Consider the following 21,194-nt stretch of genomic DNA (forward strand, 5'->3'; position numbering starts at 1 on the left):
GATCCACGATCCAATTATGGCAAAAATAAAGGCTAATAGCGCACATTTCTTCGAGCATTTACATAAATTAGCATTCAAATTGATGCAAAAAATGTAAATGGTGGCCTGGAACATATGTTTATGGGGTGTTAATCAGCTGCTAATCAACCTCTGGTCACACAGGCACCTAAATGCCTTACTCTCCTTCTCCTGTAGGGTATCCTAACAAATCCCTAGGGCAGCCGCTATTTTTTTTTTTTGCTGCTTTCAAATGTCTTGCATTGAGAAATATGATCCGAGATTTTGCTTGGGGGCCACTCAAAAGTCAATAAGGAATGCCCTGCCTCTCTCGGGAGGAAGTCAGGAGCAACTGGTTTCGGGCTCCTTTGTTCGGTTGCTATTCATTGTATGTCGGTGGAGGGTGGGGGGGAGTGGAGGGGGCCATCTGCCCATCTTTTCAGCCCATCTCCAATGACCTTTTGGCTTGGCGAAAATTGCAAAGAAAATGCGAAAAGTCTTTGAGGCGGCAGGCGAATCATATTGTTGCAAATGCCGTCATCATCTCTTTCTCCCTCCCTCCCCCTCTCTCTCCCCTTGCCCATAATTTGCCGCTTTGGCTTTTGAATTTTATGCTTAGAGCCAATATGATTTATGGGTAATGCTAATGGCTAAATGTCAAGTGTCCGAGTGTCTTCTTGGATCCCGACTTTCGAAATGGCAACATCTACAAGTAATTGAGTTTTAGTGTTATCAGAGATATTGAAAGACCTGACAGGCGAACAATAAATACTCGCGAGTACGGAAATAGTAAAAAGAAAAGGTAATAAAGTGGTTTCAGCCAGATATGGAGGTGCCAAAAGCAAAGCCACCTACGTCCTGGTCTTTGGATACAGCCGGAGACTTAGTACAGCCCGTAAATGCAGACATTTCCAACCTTCAAGCATTACTCTACCATTTTTCATTCCTCCAAGCCGTGGCCTCAAAAGCTACAACCTGCTTAAATGGGTTGATGGGTGGAGCAGGAGGAGGAGGTGGAGGAGGTGGTGGAGGTGGAGGAGGTGGAGGAGGTGGAGGAGGTGGAGGGGGTGGAGGAGGGGCACAGGGCACACACATGCCAGCCCCTTTATACTGTTGGGGTTTCCAGAGCCCCCAATAGGTGCCAGCCAATTATTTTTATTTATACTCGTATTTGCAGACAACAACCTCAAGGCTGGGCCTCTGTCTCTCCGTCTGTCCGAGGCGAGCATGTGTTTGAGTTCTACGAGTATCTAATGGTTTTGATAAATTTGTTTATTTGAACCCAAAAATAAACCAAGAGGGAGAGGCAGCCACTGGGTGGTGGCTCCCCTTCATATTTTGTATGTGACTGCATTTTGATTAAGTAGAAAATTTAATTTGTTAACATTTGAACCTCCATTCGAGACAGAAAATTCTCGAGGCGCATAAATCAAAACCGCATTGACAGGCGGTATTTTTTTTGTGGAGTGATAAAGTCTGAAGGCAGTTTATCAAAATACTTGTCAGTTAGTTGCGAGAGTATCTGAGCGACTGCGAGGCGGTGCCTTGGGGTATCTGTGTTGCAATTAAGAGAAATTGCCGGCCAAGAGACATAAATAGAAATTAAAAGCGCAATTCGAATGATATTACACCATTAAATGCGCCATTTAAGTGCAAGACACGGCGACGACAACGACAACGACAAGAAACACGATGCGATTTAATTACAGCAAATTGCAGAGATGTTTTCTTTTGCTTTGATAGGGGGGAGGGTGGGGAGCCAGCTATGTGTTAATCCAATTTGTGTGCCATTAGATGGCCCGTTGACCCACATAGTGCTCCACCAAGGAGGAGGAGGAGAAGCGATGCACACGCAAGGTAATTGCTGTGGACGCACACCGCATTGGCAATGTCAAGGTAACCAGTTTTGATTACAGTCCCCAGATCTTCCATCACCATCTGCGTCATGACATAATTGGCAATGACTTTGTGACTGATTCGAGCGCAGGACAGAGGCAGAGGCAGGGCAGAGGCACAGACAGAGGCAGTACCACATTTCACTGCAGGATATCCGTCTCACAGAATTTCATAATTTTCGAAAATGCTCGCTCTCTGCAGCCTGGCACTTGACTTGATTGATTGCCAACTCAGTGACTGCCATCGGAGGCAATTTCCACTCGAGGAGCTCACAGGAGAGAGCCGTCTAAGCCCAGAGCCAGAGAACATACACATATTTGCATGTGTGTGTGTCTGTGGCAGATTACACTTCTTCGAGTGTGCAACGAGGAGGCATGACAGCTTTGGCATGGGGAATGATCGATTATCGAAGCAGTGGGTTACCCCTGGCTGCCCCTTCGACTTGTGGCAGAAGAAACTCATTATGTTGTGCAAATATTTAAAAGATTTCAAAGCTGGCCTGTCTTTGGGATCTCCCACAGCCCAGACTCCCTCCGCCCAGGCCCTGTAGGGTATCCCTGGGTTTTTCCATTACTCGAGTGCAGCAGATGTCATTGGCATCCAGGCAGCTCCAGCTCCAGAGACAGAGGCAGTGCCTGCTCCCCCACCTTTCTATCAGTGTCGACGGGTAAATGACTCCAATTTGATTTGTTTGGGTTTGTTTGAAATTGCTTTTGCTGCTGCCAGGCGCCCAGAAACGGGGTGGGGAGGGGGGCACGTCTGTGTATTGTATAAATTGTAAATTGTCTTTATCAATTTGAAGTGCTGGGCGGATTATTTATGCAACTTGCCATGAATATTTTCATAGATAAAGTGCGTGCCCGGTTCTCAGGCCACAGATACAGATACACAGAGTCCGAGTCGGCTCAGTGTCGGTTTTTGGGTCACTTTGGGCTTAAATTACCCGCCAGAGACCATGGGCAGAGATTGGCGGAGCCGTTGAAATATTTAAATGCTTTTGCCGCTGACAACTTCATTCGAGTGCAAGTGTGGCATGTGGCATGGGTGGGAAGTGGCAAATCAAGAGTCCAGATTAGAGATGGTCGCGTGACAGTCCGAAATGTGTTCTGGTCATTGGAAGGCGATTATGCCACATCGCTAGCCCAAAGTAGCCGACAGTAGCCTGGTCAACTGCAAAATAACAAAATTAAGGCAAACAATGGCAGGGGATTAAAATAGGAAGCTGCCCACACACAGCACACACCACACACCACACACAATGGGCAATCAGCGAGGGTCCTTCGCTCTAATTGCACATCCTTTGTGCGTGAGGCGGGGCGTGAGTTTCGGTACAGCAAACAGGATTGGCCCTGTCCGTCCAGCGGTCACTTTCCCCATACAAAATCGCTTCTTTCCACATTAGCGTGGGCCCCGGGACACAGTAGGGAGTGCCCATCGAACTAGTAATCGTAATCGTAATCGCCGAAGAAGAGCCACCGCATAGCCGCAAAAATATCGACAGCTGCCGCTGCACATCCCTCAAATGAGGCGCATCTAAGCCTTTGTTGCAAATATCTCTACGCATTTTTGTGGATTTAGGTGTGTATATCTTTTTTTTGGCACTCTCTCGAATTGCTTCATTTTTTCGTTGAACTTTCACTTTGTTTACGGTTCGTTTTTAATTAATTTTTATGATTTTTTTTTGTCCCAAAAAAAGACGAACATCGAATTTTAACCCTTTAACAACTTTTGACAGATTTATGGCTGAGACTTTTGCGGGCAAAAGGGGGGGAAAAGGGTTGGTTTTTGGGATAGTTTTTGGGTCGCTAGTTGGCACTTGATAACTCACATTCTCTATGTGTATGTGTTGAAGGGAAATGGGCGGAGGGGTGGGGGTCCCTGATCGAAAATGTTCTCATTTTTTTGTTGGGGGATGAAGCAACCATAATTTCATATTTACTTTGCGAAATTATATTTGTTTTACTTTTGGGCGGGTCTGTGCCTCTGTATCCTCGTAGATGAGGAGGGTTTCCTTCCATTGAGTGGCAAGGCATATCCTTGGGTATTTGCCACAAAAAATTACTTTCCTTTTAATGAAAATTATGTTTTTTTGGGGTAGAATTTCAAGAATTTGATACCCAAAATTAATGGCAGAAAAGTCTTTAATGGATTAAAGGCCCAACAGATATTTAAAGACTCTAACAGCAGCCGATTGACTGTTTCTGCCATTGAAAAATAATTGTTTCAAGCTCAAAATAGTCTCATTTTTTTCTGGGTCAGGCTTCACTCAAAAGTAAATCACTTATTTTATGTATAAATATTCTTCTGCATATATTTTTCTAGACACTTGAGGTCTGCCATCTCCATCTCCATCTCCATTTTCGCCTGGCACTTGAGAGGCTGTCAGTTTTTGAATTGTGGCTACCTGTTCGTGGTAGTCCGAGTATCGCTCTCAATGTGTTTTGACTGTACTTCGATGTACAGCAGCTGCCGCGCCCCGATCACTCGATCCCATGACTACATGAAAACTAAATTGCAGTGGCGGTGGCAGTGGCGGCGGCTACTTGAAAACTGTGGAACAGGGCGTGAAATGTTGTGTGACGCTGTGACGGTGCACGTGCAGCAGGCAGAGATAATGACGTTTGACAGACGAGTATCGGGCCACGCGCTGGGCCCACGGGTGTGAATCGCTTACGAATGACGAATGTGTTGTTGTGCCAGCTCAGGGACACTTTCGAGAGGCCAGAAGGCAAGAGCCAGCAGCAGGCAGGCAGGCAGGCGTAACTCCTAGTTCCTGTCACAGACAATTTGTCACAAATCAAAACGAAAGCAAAGCCAAGCCCGAAAGCGCCCTAAAGGGGTGGCTGGCTGCGCCTGCGCTTCCTTCTGTCAGTCCTTCCGTGTATCTCTTCTGCCGTGCTGTGTAATCCATCAAATGACATTCGTTGTGCCTCTCGCTTTCGGGTTTCTGGATGAAGCGTGTCAGTGGCACGCCTACCAGCTGGCTCCTGGCCGAGCTCCTATCCCAGTTCTAATTGCTCGTAAAACCCTGCAGCTCGTGCCATAAAAATCATCGACCTGGAGAGCAGAACGCTCCACAACAGATTTCTGTTGTGACACCACGAGAGGGGTACAGCCAGGCACTCGTTTTATGTGCTCGTAACTTGGCCTAATTAAACGCAATTAGTTCAGACAGGCAGCAGCTGCTTGCAGGACACTCGCCAAATAGGCTGGAAAAATGCATAAAAAAATTTATATATATTTTCTTTGTGTCACAAAATCATAAAAATGTTACAAAAATTTCGTTTACTTTGATTTGATTTCCCCGTGCCCCTGAGCCCCTGAGGGGTTTCCACTCTCCAAAGGGGTTCGGTGAGCTGAATGAATAATATACCTTTTTTTTAATGTATTTTTTATGAATATTTTGGCTCGTTACACGCCTAATGACATCACACCACTGAGCGCACAGATTTCTATGTATTCCACGAGTTTATATGAAACCGAAGAAGCATCGACTCATTGGGCAGCCTTGACGCGCCCCCAAAGCAAAGAAGAGAACATATTTACACAAATCTTGTGGCCTGTCGTCACCCGAGCCGTGCCTCATGCCTCACCTTCTAATTAATTAGCCGCCCCAGCAGATGGTGGAAGGTTGCAGGTCTTTTGCTCGGGTGTGCTGTCTGCATAATTAGGCAAAGATGCGCCCCGAATGATGACGTATGTACGTGCCCCGAAAAAACCAGCCCACAAGCTGCTTTCCGGCTCAAGGCTGTGCTCGACTGAACTCCGTTGAACTCCGGGGACTTGGGCGGGTCTGGAATGGGCGGGCTGTTGATTTGTTAACTATTCCGCTGCCAAACTACTTTGTAGTCATCTTTAAGAGTCTTGCGGAACTGGTTTCGTTCTGGAGACCCACAAAGATTCCTAAACGATCGTAAATTTATAGAAACAGAAAGTAAGTGTTGCCTGGTTGTGGGCTGATTTACGGCGGAAGAGTGACGAGGGGTTTTTCCTTGGAATTATAAGGTATTTAATGGGTTACAAGTGGTTTCCATTAGGGTTAGAGTGGATTAGAATATAAGCTTTATAAACTAGCCATAGACTAGGGAAAACCCCCTCTTAAGAAGCATAGAGTAACGTCCAGATTTGCCCTATAAAAAATGCCAATAACTCGCAAACTTTAAACAGATTTATAATCACTTAGACCCCCAAATATCCTTGCATTTCCGCTCATATTTTATGCCCCGCCTTATCACAGTGGGGGGCCTCCTTCCCCCCCGAATAAAGTACTATTTTTTATGTAGTAACTTTCGTGCCTTGCTTCCTGCATAAAAAAGTTATGAAGCTCCAACTCCCAGCACTTTACAACTCCATTTTCACCGCCCACCGAAAGGAAACCCAGAGGCAGGGGGGAAATGCAAACAGAACTTGAGACTTTTTGAAAATTGAATTCAGAGCACGTTCCGGCGTTACCGAAAAGCATGTGTGCCTCCGTATCCGTATCCGTATCTCTATCTACGGATGGAGCGTATTTACTTGTGGCCGAAAATTCCATTTCATTTCCATTTGCAAGCGAATTTCCAATTAATGAAGCATTAAAATTTTTGCGGCACAAAAGATTGCAACGTCGAGATAAAAACCCACCGCAGAACCGCAGAGATAATAAAGAGAGAGGGCGAAAACTGCGTTGATTGCAATCAGGAGTGTGTCCTGTGTTCCGTTTAAGGATCATCCTCGATGAGGGAATATGTAGAGCAGCGGGGGGTTGCAACATACTCAAAAAATATGCGCAAATTCGGTGGCAGTCTCTCTGTTTCGAGTGGGATACGATTCACGCTTGAGGGAATTCTCGACAGGCTGCATAATGAACTAGAATGTGGCTGCCGCCAGTAGGCGAGTGCCGCTCGAAACCACAGGCACATTCGATTTTCGATTAACGAATGTATCAATCTAGACAAAACTATTTAAGCGATCCATTCTCCGCTGTCAATCGGGTTCTCTCTCTATCTCTCTCTCTGTTCCGAAAACGTGGGAGCCCCGACCACTGGCCATATATCAATCTCAATCTGGGTATTCGTATCAATCCGCAGGCTCCACAAAATCTTTGCAAAGCGTGCCACACCGCGCGGCAACAACAAACACAAACACACACACACACACACACACACGAGAAAACGAGCCGCGACTTAAATGAAATTGGTGCAATTTTGATTGATTTATAATTGAATGTGAATTGTTGATAAGATTATGATAAACGACATTCACATCTACGGCTCTGCGGCTCTGGGGCATGGGGCATGGGGCATGAAGAGTATGCCATGGATCTGTGGCAGCTCCTGCTCTGAATATCCCAAAAAAACAGGTTAACGGAGGACTGTGTCCACGTCCACTCTATCGCTCGTCCATCGTCCATCGTTTGGCGTCGGCGGCATTGCCAATTTGATGGCAGCCGCTTCTCGTTTGTCGCCACAAGCCAGCGAAACGCTTGAAAGCCCATGAGAGGGAAATGAGAAAGGTTGAATGAGGGATACTCTTCTACTGAGGAGGGGAATTTAAAGCAGGAATTTGGCTGGGGATGCTTGAAGGATGTAGAAAAGGGAAGGGAAAGTGGGAGAACAGGAGGAGCCAAAGGAGACTCGATAGATAGATGGAGATAGCTATAGATAAATAGATAAATATGTGATAGATAGATAAAATGAAAGAACTAAAAAACTTAAATATTCTAGGTAATATTCTATGGAAAACTTGGTTTAAATATCAATATCAATTTGGAAAAAATAATAAATAAATATTATAAATAATAATAAATATAATAAATTAAATAAATATAATAAATAAAATAAATAACAATCAATATAATAAATCATAATAAATATACTAAATAATAATAAATATAATAAGTAATAATAAATAATAATAAATAAAATAAATAATAATAAATATACTAAATAATAATAAATATGATAAATAATAATAAATATAATAAATATAAAATAATTAGACGTGCAAATGCCCTAAAAATTTTCAGACAATTTTTACCATTTCCAATCTTACAACAATTTCAATCTTTACCAATTCCAAAAATCCTGTAATTGAAGCACTGAAAATGTATTATATTCTTTAGAACGATATCTTCTGGAAAAAGATACATATAATTAAATAGCAACCTCTTCAATCTGAAGGTTAAGATCATTTTTGACGAACTCTTGAAGAAATAATCAAAATATAAACCTTATCAGAAATTGGTGTAGGAAATATTAAGTAGTTGAGATTTAGGCCTCAAAAATGTATCTGCAAAACCTGCAAATATCCATATTCAAGCCAAATTATCAATATATTCCCTATGCCGAATACCCTTCCACCATCTGGATCGATAGAGTAGAGTCGTTAAAAAGTCTATCGTCGAATCGTCGTCAGATTGGCTTGCAATGCATAATTTTCATTTGATATCCGATGGCGATTTGCATTTTTGTCGCTTTTGTGGCTGGCTTTATGCATAATAAAATCAATAAACGCACATTGAAAACTGCATATCGATGCGGAGTCTTGCGGGCCGACGCCGCCAGACACTGGAACTCTGCGACTGCTCGTTTTTGAAGGCGACATTTAATTGCCTGAGCGATCGAGGGGCAGAGCGGCGGGGGGGCAGGCAGGCAGGCCGGGGAGACCAGATTTAGTGCGTGGAGCTGTAATTTTTGGTTTGTCACTAGGAAATATAGAGTTGGAGTTGAGTTAGGAGCCAGCCCCGAAATGCGGGCCAGAGCTTAATTTAAACAGGAAATTATGAATGTTGACTGCAATTTGTTTATGCAGCTGGTGACTCAGGCCCCCTTCAGTGCCGCCAGTGCCACCAGTGCCACCAATACCCTCCGAATGAGTGGCCAAGATTGGACTCGTGTATGGGACGATAAAGTTAATTTACTTTGCTGTTTTCTGTTTGCTGTTTTCTGTGTGTCTTGTGTGTTTTGTCGTTATTTTGATGGCGAATATTTCACGCTACTTGCTGTTGTCGGCCGATCGACGGTCGGCGGTCAAAAGGTGCCTGCCTCCGATCAACGTCTGTCACGGATCATTAGTGCGGCTCAAAGGAGCCGTAGCAGGAGTCAGAGCCCGAGTCAGAGTCATGGTCTAGTATTGTCGACAAGCTGCAATATCCATAATTAGTCATGTGCGTCGCCTGTCACGGCGCCTGAATGGAGTTGCTGCCTTCTGCTGACAGATGTCCTGCTCTATTCTTTAAACAATAAGATCTCCGAACCCGCACTCGTAAGCAGGGGGTTTATTGAAGGTTATTAGTCATTGATAGGCCGCACCTTCCACCGCATTGTGCACGAGTATCTACGTATCTGGGTCTGGCCTCAACTTTTGCAGTTGGCCCCTGGACAGAGGTGTTGTCCATATGCGGTGAGGGTTACGTTGGAAGATTAACAATGACTGTGGGGTTTCTCAGTAGGTGGAGGAGGAGGAGATCGAATTTATAGAAGAATATTGCGGGAGCTGCTGCCTGTGGAAAATCTTTAAAAATTAATCGTTGCAAAATGTATTTTTGGGGTATTTTCAAGAGATCTATGATGAGATTTGGAAAATCTTTAAAATCGGTAGAAAAGAACATCCTAAAGGCCCCCCTGCTCACTCGCCTCGTTTGCTTGCGACTACCCCAGGCTCACTCGCCTCGCAAAATAACGAACCACTAACCAAATCTTTCGTATAGAATAGAGACATCGAAGTGAGATCTAAGCAGATCCAATCTCAATGCGGATTGTAACCGATGAAAGTCGAAGATCAGTCCCACAGATCAAGTGGCGGAACCTTGTAAGGACCGTCTAAAACAATCCCCTATTTCTTTCCTTCTGCTTTTTCTTCTTTCACCTTCTAGCACTTCCGTTTGTGGATTCCCCCGGCCACATAGTATTTAAGCACTTTCCAGCAATCTCCTTTAAGTTTCATGCCACATAACACACTCCGCCGTTTATACGCCAGTTACATCATTAGCCGAAACAATCTCCTACGAAAGTGGCGAATAATTTCCCCCAAAACAAGCAAATCGAAATCCACATGGAGCGAGCCACAGTGAACACTCATTAGGCGCACGCCAAACAAGCCGCGAACCGTTCACCGACTTTTCTCTCGGAAAGCGAGCCCCCGCCTCCCCCCCCTGAAAAACTACTATCACCATTCTCTCTCCCAATTAATTACCCCCGGAGTGGCCGGACAAAAAAAAAAAAGAGTCACTAAATCATTTTGAACTTGACATTCGGTGCGAGGCGAATGCAAATCGTTTGCTTTCGACTCCATGTGAGGCGATTAATGGCGGGGTGGGGGGCCGATCGGATCGGAGAGGTGTCGTATGGCCTTTAAATTTATGCCAAAAACTGGACACCCGACAGCAACTTTTACAGAAGAAGGAGCCAAAGCTACGAGCACTCGTAGTGGCCGGCAAACATGATTTAATGAGCATTTATGCAAATGATCGGACCCGAATGTGTCCGACACTGGTCCTCCTGGTTTTTTGTGTGTGTTATCCTTTAAGCAGCCCTCAGCTCGAGGCTCGTAAATCATTCGAATCCGTGTGTGTGTGTGCGCCCTGTGGAGGGGTGTGTGTGTGGGCCTTCAATTGAATAGAGAGGAAAACAAACCTAGGCCCAAGAGGTAGACGAGAGAGAGAGAGAGAGACGACACTTTGAGCTGCAATCAGGCGTAAAAAGATGCTGCCCAAAAGCAATTTTCACTTTTGGTTTTTCGGTTTTAAGGTTTTTGTTTGGGTTTTTCCTTTTGCCATTCGATTGCCCTGGAGGGTACAGGGGACGGGGTACAGGGGACATTGACTGAGAGATTGAGGTGGGTCCATCATCAATTTTGCAACAATGCGACAAAATCGTCTGCGGTGAAGTGCAGCAAAGAGGAGTAGAGACTGCAAGATACCTAGGGAAATGGTTTATACCTGGAAAACATGAGAATATATTGATGAAAAGACTTTCAACTATCGGAGAGAAGATATATTCCACTATGATCATGGTCTTGGGGGGTAAGAGGGCTCTATAAACCTCCTTAAAATCATCAAAAACCATCTGTAAATAAAAGTACACAGATATACCCCATGAATGTCTTGATTCCCATAGAGATCTTCACTTCTTTTCGCCAAATATTCTCTCCCCACTCCCTGCCCTTGTGGCATACATCATCCACTCCTGGGCATGCCCTTCAAAAATCCCCATATGATGGGCAAAACAATTGTCTGGTCTGGTCCCTGCCATGCCTCAGTGGACAAACGCCCAAGCAGCCGCATTGGCAGTCCCCAATGCCCTTTCCCTCTCCCTCTCCCTCTCCTTCTCGGTTGATTTCTCTCTGTTTATGCGGTTGCCTTTTGGCTGCTTATTGATTTTGGTCAAGTTTTGCCTCTCGGTTCCATCTCCCTTTCCCCAATGCTGCCGTTTGCGGCTGAGGTGTGAAATCAATTGGAAAATGCGCTTAATGATTTTCCCAGATTTGAGCTTTTGCTCTAATGGCTAAACTGTACTTTTGCGGAGAGGGGGCTGGGGCTGGGGTTGGGGTTGGGCAATCCGATTGGGCCACACCCATTTCCTTGGCTGGAAAATGTGTAGCAACTGCCGGCAAAGGAATGCAGCCCGACGACACCCCTTGCAGATGGGCAGGGCAGGGCCGGGCAGGGCAGGGCAGATGGGTGCTGCTCTAAGGGTTGCCCGAGACAATGACTTCTTGCAGGCAGCCCAAAACGATACAAAAGTGCAGCAGGGCAAACCTTATACTCCTTCTCCTTGGGTTCTCCTTGGTGCTGGCACAATTATGTCAACTTTTCGAACTCCTTGAAGAATGGAACTCCTGCCATTCGCCTCGGGGCGGAAGTGTGCGCCGTGCATCGCTTGCAATTCGAAAACGATCAAGCGGAACTCCCTGAGAAGAGGAGAGCCCCGTAATTATGGGTGCCCCACGGGGTGAACCCTTTCGAGGGTGGCCCTGCACTTGGGCCAGTCTTTCGATATGGATATAGATACGGGCTGGATAAGTATCTTTCAAGATTGAGACAGCCTCCCTTTTTGATTGGAACGATAGAGGTCTCTGCCTCTGCTTTTATCTGATGTTAAATTATGGACTCCCACAGAGATGATTGCCAGAGCAAGAAAACGGCTTGAAAGAAGGCCGCAAAGAGAGATACTTATTGTACTTCCTGTAGTTGATAACTACCCCCTCTCCAGACCCTCTCCTGGCCCTAGTACCCCAAAAGTTTTCAATTAACTTGATAGCCAGACCCAGGCTAAAGATACAAAGATACATACTACTCATATGCTTGCATATGGCCCCAAAACCGAAATGGGAGGCCATTAGAATCGACTACATTAACAATATTGGCAGTGACCCCGCTCTGGGAGAGAGAAGGGTCTCCGGCAAAAGGGTTTTAAACATGAAAATTATGCGTGTCCATGGCCCTACCCCCGACTCCCTGCCGTCCATTCCCTTTCCCCTGAAAAAACCGAAGGTGAAAAAAGCTTTTAATGCCCGAAAAAGAGAATGAGAGTTTTTCTGGTTTTTTCGGGCACGCTTTGCACCCGAAGAAGAGGTGATGGGGGGCGGGGGGAGAGATGCCAAACGACGATTAATATCACTTAATTAAGGTGAAAATTTAGATGCCCGACAGCTGTCAAAAAGCGGCCTATGAAACGTATCAAATGGCATAAAATACTCGCCCAGGAAATAAAATATCATTTTTTTTTAGCCCAATTTTTGGGCTGTTTTTTCTTTCGTTTTTTTTTTCGGGTGGGTTTTGCCCAATTGTCCGTGTGCTGGGGATTAGGGATTTGCCGAAAACATATATTAATAGTCTCGGGCGGGCAAGGACAATGACGGCAATCAAATCGTATTTGCCGAAAGCGGATTTTGATGGCAATCAATCAGAAAATATCCCAAAAAAAAAAGAGGTCCCCTTTCCGGGGAGGAAATCAAAGCGCATTTAACTTTTGTGGTTCTGTGCAGAATCAGCCCCTGAAAAAAAAATTGCAATGAGCTGTCAACGAGTCGGCGGGGTCGCCATAGGAATCGAAGTCGAGGGTCGGAATGGGAGTCCGACTGGGAGACTGGGAGACTGGGAGACTGGAACTGTTGTCCGACTGCAATTTAATCTGTCAGACAAGTGTGGCTTGTCTCTTCCGCATTTTGTCATGTGCAAACTGGATTCATAGGCATATGCCACAGAGCCAGAGACCAGAGCAGAGTGCGGCATTGTCTGGGCCGAGTCATGTCTCTAATGCAGTCGCCTGCACACCACTCGCATAGATGGATAATGGGCCTTGTGGCATGGACAAACAATGGTCGGGTTAATTGAATTGCTTTCAATGCGTGGGCCCCTGGCCCCCGACCCCCGCCCCAAGGCTCTCTTGTGCAACAATGTCTCACGGCTTTAATTGTATCGATTTCATTTGAATTTCGCCTTTCAGACAGATTGATAGATAGATCCAACGCCCTCCCTCCCAAACTTTTCGAATCTTTATCTTTTTGCTACTCACTTCTTAGACTTTATTCAATTTACATACACATAAAAATAGTCAATGAAATCTCATTAAAATCTAGCTAAAAACTAACTTAAATTCGTACATATAGCGAGCGCGAAGAAGAAATAAAATACAGATACGGATAGAGATAGAGATATAAATAACCATTACAAGATACAAGATACAAGATACATCACTCTAAGACTTGGGCTTTCGACTTCGATTGGGCGTGGTCCGCACTGAGCGTCGCGTTGTGGTGCTGCCTTTGGCACTGTGGTTCGTCGATGTGGTTCTGGCACTGCTTGTGGGCGTGGGCGTGGCTCTGGGCGGCTTCGGGGTTGAAGTGGTGCTGCTGGTCGTGGTAGTCCTACGGCCACTGGGACGCTCCCGATAGACGCACATCAGCTCGTCGGCGGCATCGGGACAATCAATTTGCTGTGGATCAAAGGAGGATCAAAGGCTTGGGCTTAAGGGGGTTCCTGCTTTAGCGGGGGGGAAGGGGTTTCCCCTACCTTATCGCACAGCTGACTGACTGTGATGCACTTGCCACTCACGCACCGCAGCTCGTGGGGCAGACAACCCCCTGGGGCAGTCACCGCTGTCTGTGTTGTGGGTGGGGCCTTAGTGGTGGTCGTACTCGTCGTGGTGGTGGTGGTGCTGGTGGTGCGTCCTCGCTGTTGCACCAAAGCAGAGCTGGGAATCGCACTGGCTGTCCTTGCCGCCGGCGTCGTGGGTCCACTGATGCTGAACTTCACGGAAGTGCGATTGGCCCTCTGGGAGTACTTGAACTTGTTCTCCGAGTCGCTGGTCATCATGATCTCCTTGCTGTCCCGAAAGTTTACTAGAGGGGAATGTTTAGCATCTCAGATTCTCAGATACTCTAGGGAGTATTTCTAGTATTTCTTACCAAACCCCTTGGGTCCTGCCTCGCCGCTGGAGCCATTCACTGGCGTGGGAACGGGTGCAGCCACCTGATGGATCTGAAACTTGGTCTCGGTGCCCGCCTCCTCGTCCGTGGTGGCCGTGATGTAGGTGTACAACTTGTCGTTGGTCTCGTTGGGCGACAGGAAGCTGGCGTAGGAGAAGACCCTGGGGAAGGCGTTCAGCTCCGCCTCGTCGAAGGGGGCCGAGTCCCCCGAGCCGTACTCGTCGCAGTCCTCCTCGTCGCTGCCGTCGAGACAGTCAAAGTTGAGGTCGCAGCGCAGCCCCTCCGGAATGCACTTCTCGTTGGAGCGGCACCGGAACTCGTCCTGCTGCTCGCACACCAGACACTGCTCGTCCTCGTCCTCGCCGCCCGAGCAGTCCTTGATCTTGTCGCACTGCCACTGCTGCGGTATGCAGCTGCCGTCGTGGCACTGGAACTCATTCGCATAGCAGTCGTCCCGCCGCCGCGTGGGATCCTCGCACTTGTGGCTCTCGTGGGCATCGGGGTACTGGCTGCAGTCGAACAGCTCGCTGAGGACATCCGAGTTGGATATAGCTATGGAGCAGGCCTCCAGAATGGCTACAAAAAGGGGGGATATCATCACTCAAAGACCGGGACTCTCGCTGACTGGCGCTTACCCTTGCAGATCCTTCGACAGGGCGGCAGCTGGCCCATGGGCGAGGGCCGGCACTCCGGCTCCAGGGCCGCGCACACAAACTCGATGGCCCGCGCCGAGCAGTTGGCCCGCAGGAGGTCCTCGTACGCCGTCATGGCGGCGGCATCCCGTGGGGCAGACCCCTCCCGGTTGTAGGTGAGGTCGTAGTCGAGCACGCCCTGGCACATGGGCAGCATGGTGGAGTAGCAGCCGCTGTTTGTCGGCGACGGCGTGGTGCTCATGGCCTCTGTGGGTCGTCCGCTGGCCGCCGACGGAGGCGGCAGAGTGGGCGAGACCCGCGTGAGGGGCTGCTCGTGGCCTGGAGGCGTGGCCTGGGGTCTGGGCAGTAGCTGCAAAAAGTGGACAATACAGTGTATCTTCTCTCTCTCCTATGCCCCCCCCATCGATCGACTTACGTCCTTCAGCAACTGCAGCATTCGCTTGTCCTGCTCGATGGGCACCCCGAAGCTGTTCTGGTGACCAGATGTGAATCGAATACTGTCTGCCGGCAGCAAGGTGTCGTCGTAGTCCTCCTCCTGCCCCTCCTCCAAAGTCATCTCTGGCTGGAACTCCGTTGTGTGCTCCCCCCCCTCGACCGCTCTGAGTCGCGTGGTCTCCTGGGGCTCCCCGTCCGGGTCCGTGGTGGTGGTTTCCTCATCGTAGACCTCGGCGCTGCTGCTCGTGGAGGACGTGACGGCTGATTCGTGGCGGCGCTGCAGGAAGCGTGCCCGGGCCACACTCACGTCGTGCAGCCACAGGCAGTAAGTGATCAGGCCGAAGAAGAGCAGCACGCTGGCCACGAAGATGATGGGCCAGCGCAGGTACTTCCAGCGACAGGCGCGCCGGGCATAGCCCAGGAGCATCAGGGGCGTGGGCTTCTGCTGGGCCGCTTCCAGGTAGTAGCTGGGGCTCGTCAGGGGATACTTGTAGCGGCGCACCTGGAGCTCCGCCAGGGCCTCGGGGCTGCCCAGCATGCCAATGCGATATTTGTGGGTGTCGCTCCAGCAGGCCGACTCCTCGCTGGAGCCCTTGCTGCGCAGAGTCGAGGCGCGGGAGTAGTCGTCGTCGTCGATGGTCTGCACCGTGATATTGAGGCCGTGCGGATATTTTGTGGGCTGACGTCTCAATCCACTGACTGATGAGGCCTCATTCGACATGCCATCGAGGTTCGGTTGTGGCTGCTGCTGCTGCTGGGGCTTCTGTTCATCCATGATTATTGCCAGAGATCGCCTCGGCTCACCTTTGTCTCCGACTTTTGTCCAAATGTCAATTGCAGCTGCTGCCGCTTCTGTTGCATAAGCCCCTCGTCGCTCTCTCGCTCTCTGCGGGGTAATTGCTATTGTCTAACCGATCTGGCGATCTGGCGTTTTGGGTATCCGGGGAGCCTCTTCGTGCCTGGGGTTCACCAGATTAGGGCCTCAGTCTCCTGTTTTTTTTTTGTTTTTTTCGGCGAAAGGAAATCGAATTACAAATGAAAATGAAAGTCAAGATGGCATTTCCACTATTTGGAAAGTTGTCACCCAACTCGCGATCCCCCGGATCGGATCTGTCAGATTGATCGCCGAGAGCTGCTTCAATTAAGCTTCATTAATTCCCCACCGCATCTCGGACACATCTTCCTCGCCTTGCAGCACCTTGCAGCACTGCCACTGCCACAGCCACAGCCACAGCCACAGCTGCACTTCCCATCGGCCATCGGCGGCTTCGGTATCTCCATGTGAATGCTCGTGGCTCTGGGTCTGGGCGCACGAGAAGCCCCCCAAAAAAATCTATTGGCCAATAGTTTAGAAAAATTGAAATGCGAATTGCATTGGCCAAGAGGGTACCCTCTTGTGGCCGCTTCTGCGGCACACAACGGGCCCAAAGCCTGGGCCAAGCTCAACTTGTTAGCCGGAAAAACGAACAACAGAAAACAACAGCAATAAGAGTTAGAAACAAGTCGGTCTGGGGACAGGGCCCAACCACGAACAAGAGATGCTCTATATAGGAGGAATAGGCGGGGCTTATGATAGGGAACTAAAGAGCTATATAGAACTATGGTGTCCTCTAGGGTGTCTCAATGAATCCCCAACGAATTGTAGGTGAAACCCCATTAGAAAAAGCATAAATTGACTGATGATTGCAGCTAGGGAAGGGTTTCCTTTGGTTAAAGAAGGTCTATAGTCAGGGGTTCGATAGGAATATACTCAAGAAATGTAATGAAAGTAATGAACGTCTTGGTATAACAATTATTCAGATATTTCTGGCTTGTTGTTTCGCGAAAAACTATTCAGAAATGAATGCTTTTCAAGGTAATTTCCTATAGGGAAAAAGAAGTCCTAAAAAATGTCTATTGTCAGGGGTTTTGATAGGAATATATCCCAGGGCCGTAAAGAAAGTTCTAAAAGTCTTGGTATAAGAATTATTTAGACATTTCTGGCTTCCTGTTTGGCGAAAAACTATTCAGAAATTAATATATTTCAAGGCTTATTTCTATAGGAAAAAAGTAGGCCTAAAGAAGGTCTATTGTCAGGGGTTTTGATAGGAATATATCCCAGGAATTATTCAGATATTTCTGGCTTGTTGTTTGCCAATAAATATTCAGAAATGAATGATTTTCAAGGCAATTTCCCATAGGAAAAACTTTAAGCTTTTCAGTTCAAAGTATTTGATGATTTCGGGGGGTATTTCCCCTAGTAAAACATGCCTTGTCTTGCAGAGATCCACGAGAAGAGTTGTCTAGGTTTTTGCCTTCCATAAAGTACACCTTCAAAGCCACTCGAATCCCCAAATGCCGCCAATGGGGGCCAAAGCAGATGCAGATACTTTAAAGAAGTTAAACGGATTCCCTGCTTGGGGTTTTCTTTATTTTGTTTTGCTTTTCAACCAAATTAAGTGTTATGTATTCATGTTTTATGTTTTATACCCTTTCCTGAGCAAAATCGCTTGAGCTTGGCGGCCACAGTTGGCTGAATGTTGAGTGTCGACGAGTGCTTAGAGACGACTCCGACTCCAGCTGCGACTCCTGCCTGCCTGCCTGGCTGCCTGCCCCCCCCTCCCAGTGGTGGCGGTGGAATGGAGACCCAACTGGTGCTAGTGACCTTTTCACTTTTGTTTTCGTTTGCCTGACTGCGCCTGCCGTGTTTCTGCGGGCTTCCTCAAGTGTTGCACAGGAGGATGGGGCGGACTCTGCGGCCTATTAATGGGTAGCAGCTCCACTCGAGAGCTCTGCTCTCTTGCGCCGTTCGTTGCTCGATTAATGAGCTGCAACCCGAGACACCACTTCACTCTCAGTTGTGCAAAAAAGAGTTATTAAGAGTGGGGCTTGGGGCTCTAAAGATTTCGCTAAGGTCAGTCGGCAATGTTGGGTTGGAAAATGCTACCAAGCAAAAGCCATCGACAGAAAGGTCATAATAGCAATTGACGGAGTGCTGTGAAGAACCTTGTTGTAGGGTCGAGACTCTCGCTGCGGCGAATGGGTGTAACCAAACAATACGATCGGGTCGGGTCTGCTCTGCTCTTCCCTGAGCTCTAAGAGAGTTGTTAATGTCTGCCGCTTTGGATGCTTCGGCTGCGGTGTAAACGGAGTGAGGAAACCCGGATAATGGGCGATGAGCATGTCGCATGTGGAGAAGAAGGTTAGTCAAGTCGTCTGTCTGTCTGTTGTGTAATCCCCGACTAATGAGGGTGTTAACGGCAGAACTTTGGAGGGAAGTCTTTAGTGGTTAACATCGAAAGATCAAGGGAATAGCCTCTCCAGCAAATAAAGTGAATGGCCAGTCTCCGCTCTCCAAATTACAGCCTCCTGCACGCACCTATCTAGATCTTGGGTAACTTCCACCCACAGCCAGTCGGAGCCCCCTCTAATTAGTATATCTGCTGTATCTCCCAGCCCGAAAACCACTTCCAGCCATTGTTCAATAGCTCATTTGGTCAGCCATTAGAACACCTTTGAGCAACCGCCGTTCCGTTCCGCCTGAATGCTCCGCACTCTGCTTCAAGTGCAATCTTCTATTCGATCGAGGGAGTGTGTTGCATATTGCTTTTATTTCACACTGTTTAAGCGAGAACCTATGCACCACATTCCACTGGCATGGCAGTCCAGTAAATTGCATTGATTACACGACTCCGACGACTCCGACGACTCGGACAACCAATCGTTGCAGCATCCAATGGAAAATGCCAGCTTATAGCAAGTTAAGTCATTCTGTGGCTCGGCAACTGCCTGCAGTTCAAAGTTATTTTGTACAAATAAATTGTTGATGCCTTTTTGATTTTATTTTTGCCTGAGACTCGAACTGAGAGCCGGCTCTGCTACGTGCCACTAAGATGTGCAATGTGCAATGCGAGGTGAGCAGGCCACTCGGACTCTGGTCAGGGGATTGGGTCTGAGGCCAGCAGGCCAGGCAGTCGGGCAGCTGTCTTCTGGGGCCTGTTAGCGGGTGGATTATGGCTGTTAGACACGCCGATTATGGCCAGACATGAGTCGAGATACCCAGAGATACATGCATGCTACACTTTGGTTGGGCAATTCTAACGATGCGTCATGGATGCTCTACAGAGGGTTGCGACTAGCGACCAGCGATCGAACATCAATCATAATTGACATTTCAACAAGAACCAGAACCACGTGGGTGAATACTGGTCCCGACTTTGCCCAAGAGGGGGGCTGCAGGGGGTGGCACTATTTCGAGTACAATCTCTTTGTGGACTTTAATTACTGGCTCTTTGTATTACCCATTGCCCCGTCATGCCTGCCAATCAAGTTGCAAAAATTAAGTTCTCTTTTATTTAATTTTCCACTGATTGATCACTGCCCGAAACCACTGAAAACGAGTTAACTTCTTACGCAAAAAGATCTCACTCATTAAGTTTTCTTCTTCTTCTTGGATGCTGAAATGATCTCAGAGGAGATGATCTCTAATAACCCGTTGAACTTTATGGCTGACGAATAGATATACCGAACGATCTTCATATGAAATCTGCCTGTCATCGTAGCAATTATGCCATCAATCACACTTCAAAGACACTCCACAGATTCTTGGCCGTTGCACCTGTTTTGCTCATTTAAATAGTTATTTTTTTTGACACCAACTTGTTCGCAGACGATCAACGTCTTGAGCGATCCGATGATCTAGAGTAAACTCACACGAGAACCACACTTTTGTCACTTTTCCACGCTACAGTTTTTGGGGTCTCGGCACTTTTGCGGTTGAAATGAATACCCCTACGAATACCCCTACGAATACCCGTACGAATACGAATACCCGAGACATTCACATGTTGGGTGCCTTGTTTTATGTTAATCAATTTTGATTGCAACTTATTTTTGCTAGCATTTTAATTAAAAGTGCAAACTTCAAAATAAATAAAGTCACTTTTGTGTCGGACTGATTGCACAAACAACACACGGTACACAGTACACGGTACACGGTACACACTGCAAGTACAGTGGTAATTACCAAAGTCATAATTTGCATAAAAATTTCATTTTCAAGTGGTATTTTATTTGTTTTTTTTTTTTTTTTTGGGGGGAGGGTGCAGCCTCCTTTTTAACCATTTTACACTTTGGTGGCACATCGAAACTCACTTTTTATGAGCGGCAAGCACTTGTTGATGCTGGACTGGGACTGGGACGCGCTTCTTACAGGTGGTGGCCGCATCCGCACGTTCGGCTGCCAAAATAACGACTAACAGCAGATACCTTTGCCCCAAAGCCAAAGCCGAAAGATGCCGAAAAAGCTGGCCAACGAATCACCGATCCACCGATCCACCGCTCTTTCGGATTTCGGTTTGGCTTATTCTTTCGATGTCGATGTCGAAGAGAGCCGCCGCGCATGCGCCTCGCTTGGCTTTCGGTTTCGATTTGATTTCGCTTTCAAGCTCGGCCCCGCGGATCGTGGGGCCTGGCCATAGCTTTTGCTCTTAAACGAGTTTTGCTGTGGGCTTTTGGGGCCCACTCTTACTCTCTCTTAAATCGCATAGATTGTTGGGGCCTGTGTCTGCAATGTCTATTTTGGTTTCGGCTTTTTTTTTTTGGAGGGGGGGCCTACCATTGTCGTCAGAGCCAATATTTTAATGGCTCTTGCAACGTGACGTTTAAGTTATGATGAGATCGTTTTGTATGACTTTTATATGTGGCCTGTACGAGTATCTGTGCTCCATGGCTCTCTGTGTGTGTGTGCGCTGCCTGAAGCGTGCCCAGAGGCTGTAAAGAATGTTTTAATGCTGGAGCTTTGACAAAAAATAACTTGTATTT

General features: G+C 47.3%; 1 protein-coding gene across 1 annotated transcript; it reads right to left on the reverse strand.

Moving 5' to 3' along the window:
• Positions 1 to 13,384: 13,384 nt before the first annotated feature.
• On the reverse strand, positions 13,385 to 20,812 carry LOC108162015. Its single transcript, XM_017296507.2, has 6 exons — positions 20,526 to 20,812; positions 15,373 to 16,382; positions 14,940 to 15,306; positions 14,284 to 14,880; positions 13,889 to 14,217; positions 13,385 to 13,811 (listed from the first exon to the last, which is right to left on the reverse strand). Exons 2-6 carry the CDS (start codon positions 16,165 to 16,167, stop codon positions 13,575 to 13,577), a joined length of 2,325 nt encoding a protein of 774 aa, XP_017151996.1. The 5' UTR covers positions 16,168 to 16,382; positions 20,526 to 20,812; the 3' UTR covers positions 13,385 to 13,574.
• Positions 20,813 to 21,194: the final 382 nt, after the last annotated feature.

The sequence above is a fragment of the Drosophila miranda genome, chromosome 4 (assembly GCF_003369915.1).
Source record: "Drosophila miranda strain MSH22 chromosome 4, D.miranda_PacBio2.1, whole genome shotgun sequence".
Taxonomy (NCBI): Eukaryota; Metazoa; Arthropoda; class Insecta; order Diptera; family Drosophilidae; genus Drosophila; species Drosophila miranda.